Source organism: Apis dorsata, unplaced genomic scaffold, assembly GCF_000469605.1.
Source record: "Apis dorsata unplaced genomic scaffold, Apis dorsata 1.3 scaffold_887, whole genome shotgun sequence".
Lineage (NCBI taxonomy): Eukaryota > Metazoa > Arthropoda > Insecta > Hymenoptera > Apidae > Apis > Apis dorsata.
The window spans coordinates 397616-403377 of record NW_006264003.1 but is presented as its reverse complement, the minus strand read 5'-3'; the positions used below and the strand labels follow the sequence as shown (position 1 = coordinate 403377).

The window sequence follows — 5762 nt, the reverse complement described above, 5'->3', positions numbered from 1 at the left end:
TTTTAATATATTATATATAATATATTAAAATATATTATATATATACAAATTATATATTGTACATTTCTATTTTTATAAAAATATTAATATCTATATAATATCAATATAATCATGAATAATGTTGATTCCATCTTATTTAAAGGTTCTCACAAAAATTCTATGTAATATATGTGATTCTTATAAATTTTCTAATGAAAATCATTTGCCTATCGTATTCGAATTGCAAAACTTTTTTTTTCATTGAATGAAATTCAGTCTTATTAATCATTTCAAATATTCGTATAAAAATAATATATCATAGATTCAATTTAATCTCTTTGTTATGTAATTATTTTTGTCAATGTAAAATTTTGTAAATATTTTTTAGATTAGAATAATAAATAAATAAACAATTTTTTTAAAGTTATTTTTTAAATTTATATTAACATTTTTATTAGCTAAAAGATCAGATAAACATAACGTTTGCTTATACATATTTAAATAAAATATTAAATATATTTAATAAAAATATAATTTCACATATATGTCTTTTTAATAGATTTGTTTTTATTTTTGTTTTTTTAACAGATTTACACTGATAAAAGAGCATTTAGTCGAATTTAATCAATTGGCAATGGCGAATGCGGAAGGTTCTGACAATATGTTGAATCGAGTCATGCCAAAAGATAATATTGGATTGGCTGCCTTGCTTAGGACCAAGGAGGCTGCTTGGGATAACGGTAAGTAATATATAAAAATATAAAAATATAAAAATAATATAAAATTTATTTCTAATATTACTATTTCTATAATTAACATAATCAATTTGAATAACAAAAAATTAGTATCTTCTGTTTATAAAAAATAAGGAATAAATTTATTCTTTTCAAATGTCATTTCAAAAAATTTGTTGTATATTTTTACATAGCCTAAATCTTTGTACCATTTGATTAGAAAAAGAAAAAAATTTAATATTTTTTTAGCTTTTAAAAAAACAATTTATAATAATTTTATTGTGATTTTTTCCTATTTTTCAAATAATAAATGAATATTCTCATATGAATGAATTTATAATTCATTGCAATTGCATTATTTTAATAGAATTATAAGATCATAATCTCATTCAAACTCGAATGAATCGAAAATATATATTAAATATCAAATAATATTTTTGATCATAATATAGAAGTGTTCAAATTGCAAAACCAACAAAATAGATAATATATAGATATGTTTAATATCGAAAAAATTAAATTAATATCGAAGAAATTGCTTAATTAATTTCAAATCATACTTATGCCAGCATAAATCGAAGAGCATGTTTGAAAGTTGCTGAAGAAGATGAAGTGGCACATAGACTAGATACAAGCAAGTCTTATAACTCATGACATACAGATACTAAGCTGCCAATTCTATATCAGGTAGCTATCTAGCAAACATTCCCCTACATGTCACACAATCCACTTTTTTATGAACATATTAGCTCGCAAGTAGAAAATATCTGAAAATAATATAAAATAGCTATGTATTTGTACACATTATATATCTATCCAGAAAAAAATATATCTTTATACTTATATTTAATTTTTCTTTCTTTTTATCGCATTTATTTTCTTTTGCGTGTATCATTGATATGAAAAGTGTGCTTATACATCTCTATTTGAAACTATGTATTATATTAAATATCAAAATAAGTTGATTAAAAAAATATATACATATACATACAAATATATATATATATATTTATATTTATATGTATTTATATATAAAATACATTTCTTTGTTACATTCTTATTCTTTAATTCTAAATTTTGAATATTAATATTAATCGTTATTGTAATTATACATAAAATAATTTTGCTTGTATGTAAAATATTATTTATTTTTATAATAAATAATAAATTTTTATTTCTGACATATAACTAATATAATAAAATTAATTTTTATTATATATAATAAATACGAATATATAATATCTAAAAAGAAATAAATAAAATAATTTATCTATGATAATTTAAGTAATTAAATTAATATTAAGTAAGTAAATAAAATAATATAAAAAAGTTATAAATTCAAATAATACACAATTATTAATACAAATTATTAAATAAATATTTATCCATATTAATTTAATTTTTTAGGATTGGTAATGTAGAAATTTAACATATATTTTTTTTTGCTTATTTTTGTGATTCTTAATTCTTTTTAAATTGCGCCATCGTGTGGCACATGTAAGAACTAATATTTATATTGTCATTACTTATCAACCTAATATATGTGAATGGTGGATTAAAGAAGTTTAAATTAAAAAAAAAATAATAAATTTATATAAATTAAAATATCAAACAAATGTCTGGTTATACGGGAACAGACAATTATTGGGGACAATCTCCCCAAGGACAATATAATTTTGATCCTTCTGGTTTTGGACAACCTAACCAACAATTTGAATTTCAAACATATAATGATCAACAATCTGGAGATTTTTCTTACACACAAAAAAGTTATCTTGATCCTACACAAAATGCATATACTGGTAGGTATTATGATGATTTCAAAAAAAATTCAGAATTCGTACAATCATAAAAAAATAAATATTGCATTTATTTAGATAATTTTTATTAGATTTAATATATAAATTCTAGGATCAACCGGATTTGTAGATGAAGAAGAAGAACCACCTCTCTTAGAAGAATTAGGCATAGATCCAGATCGAATATTACAAAAAACATTAGCTGTATTAAATCCATTTCATAGAAAAGGACAAATAGATGATGCAAATTATTTACTTCAAGATTCAGATTTAGCAGGACCAGTAGCATTTTGTTTAATACTTGCTACATTTCTTACATTAGCTGGTTCAAAAGCACATTTTGGTTATATTTATGGTTTAGCAATGACTTCATGCATTTTTATGTATATTCTTCAATCATTAATGAGTACTTCTATTAATATTACATTATCTTCTGTAGCATCTGTATTGGGTTATTGTTTATTACCAGAAGTAGTTCTTGCTGGTCTTAGTATTTTCACAACTTTACAGGCTACAATTGGTTTAGTCCTTGCTATGTTTGCTGTTGCTTGGTCAACACTTTCTGCATCTAGACTTCTTACAACTATGTCAGGAGAAGAAAATCAGCGACTACTTATTGCTTATCCTTGTGGTCTACTTTATGGGGTTTTTACATTAATAATAATATTCTAAAACAAAATTCATTCATTTTTAAGAATTTTTAATGAAAAAAAATCTCATTTTTTAAAATATACGTAATATAATTTAATATAATATATACTATACATATAAATAATATATGATTATATCATTTATATAATATGAATAATTATTAAGTATTAATTAGTATATATTAAAAATTAAAATTGTTATTTAATTATCATTTCTTATAAATATATAAATATAGATTTATATATTGTAATGACAATGCAATTAAAATATATATTTCACATTTTAAGTTTTTTGTTAATTCTTATAAAAATATTTGTTTTATTGACATATTCATTCTTATATGAAATTTAAAAAGTTATATAAAGAAATAAATTTTATTTGATCATTATTAATAATTATTATTAAATATTTAAAAATATGAGAAGACATTAGTCTAAGTGATATATTAATAAACAAAGAAGACCTAGACTTTATAATTTAATTTTGACAAAGTAAATTTTTTTATATACAGGAATTTATACAATATAAAAATATTTTTTATCAATTTAATCTTCAAGTTCATAAAAATTTTAAAATACGTGTTTAATGATCATTCATATTTCAGTATTTATTATAAATATAATAAAAATATTTGTATTATGAATAATTTGATAATTAATCTTTTATCTTATAGAAAAATAAAAAGAATGTAATTACAATATTTAATAAAATCAATAATTTTGATATTCAAAAAATTATTAACATTTTAATTTTAAAATTATCCTTAAATGTATTTTTTCTTCATATGGATATTAATAATTTTTTTAATAATTTCTTTGGGTATTCTTTTAAGAATAAATAAATAAAATTAATTTGAAAAGGAAATCACAAAAAATAAACCATAAAAAAAATATTTCAAAATATTTCTATTATATTTTCTTATAATGAACATTATACTATTATTTAAAAACTCATATATAAAAATGAAAAATTCTTCCCAAAATCATATTTTTGTAAATATTATATTTTTCATTTCATTACATTGTAGTTTCATTATATTGTTTGATATCAAGAAGAAAAATATTCCAATATACTACAGATTTAAAATTGACTAACACTTTGAATTTAAAAATTTATATTTGATCAATAAATATTAATATTAGTAATATTATTTTATTAAAATTAAATTAAATATTCGAAATAATGGCTTTTATTGACATTTTATTATGACTTCATTAATACATACAGTATTAATTATTTTATAATTAATCGAATGATTCATTATTACAAATTAAAATCATATATAAAATCTCATCAAAATTTTTATATATTTATTTTTTAACTGCCATTTTTTAATAAAAAAACGATAGAATATGTATCTTTTCAACAATTAAAATATAACAATTTTAAATTTGTAGACATTGTTAAAATCAATATTGAAAAAAATTTCTATGATTCTTAATAAATAATTGATAAAATTTATCTATTATTTTTCATAAATTAAATAAAAATATAAGTATTATAAGTATAACTATTATATAGATAATCTAAAAATAAAATAAAATTTGAAAATGATCTCTACTTGACCATAAAAATTTTATACATTACTATTATTAATCAGGATATTCATTTTTTTTTAATAATCAGAATTTAATTTCGAAAATACAACGTTTTTGATGAATTATTGTTTTTTTCATATTAAACTCCGCTTTTCTTAAAAATTATAAAAACTTAAGAGTATAAGAATATTGTTTGTTTTTTTTTTTTTAAATTTTTCCTTCATTAAAATAATTCATTTATGTAATTGAGCTCTTGAAACATATTGATATATATATTCTACCGATCCTTTTATAAGCCAATTCAATAGTTTTATCATAAGAATATTTATTTCGATGAATCAATTATTTTATTTTTACTTACTTTAATATCATTCATTTTTTGTTGAATCTGTAATATATTTCTGTAAAGAAACAAGTGGATCTTTATCTTTATCTAGATAAACTAATTTTATCAATAACTTTTTTTTTCTCGCTGAATTTTCATGATTACTAATTAAAAATATAATGATGACTAAAAATCTACCTTTTTTTTTGAGTCATGTACATATCTAAAATTTTTTTAAATTTTATTGTTATGTTAAGAAATAATGTTTCTGATCATATTAAAAACTATGTTAATATTAAAATATACCATGCTATATAATTAATTCTATACATATATATAATTAATTATATATGTTAATTATATATAAAAAACATTTATTATCAGCTATAATTTACTTATATAAATACGTAAATTTTTTAAATAAAAATATATAATTTTATATTTTTCAGGCCTTCCATCTGATCCAGCACAAGTTCAACAACCAATTTTAGTTTGCACAGCACACATCCATTGGGATCCAGAATTTTGTGACGTTAAATTAATACAAACAATGATGCTTAGTAATGAATTACGTTCCATTTTGGACCAAGCTGGCCAGTCTTTCAGACCTGGTCACAAGCCTGATTCTTCCAATGTTCAATTATTACTTTGTGGTGATTTCAATTCCTTACCTGATTCTGGTAAAGCATATTCTATTTATTAATTTTTTATAATATATATATGTATATATTTATAA

General features: G+C 19.4%; 2 protein-coding genes across 2 annotated transcripts in view; both read left to right on the top strand.

The window, feature by feature from the left end:
- LOC102682008 (CCR4-NOT transcription complex subunit 6-like) overlaps window positions 1–5762 on the top strand; it is a 92524-nt gene that overhangs the window by 84330 nt on the left and 2432 nt on the right. Inside the window, exons 4-5 of the mRNA XM_006623403.2 lie at window positions 568–719; window positions 5476–5706. Coding sequence (XP_006623466.1) covers window positions 568–719; window positions 5476–5706 — 383 coding nt within the window. The remainder of the gene's footprint in view (window positions 1–567; window positions 720–5475; window positions 5707–5762) is intronic.
- On the top strand, window positions 2217–3443 carry LOC102681779 (protein YIPF7). Its single transcript, XM_006623401.2, has 2 exons — window positions 2217–2517; window positions 2624–3443. The coding sequence occupies exons 1-2, from the start codon at window positions 2329–2331 to the stop codon at window positions 3182–3184; spliced, it is 750 nt and encodes a 249-aa protein (XP_006623464.1). The 5' UTR covers window positions 2217–2328; the 3' UTR covers window positions 3185–3443.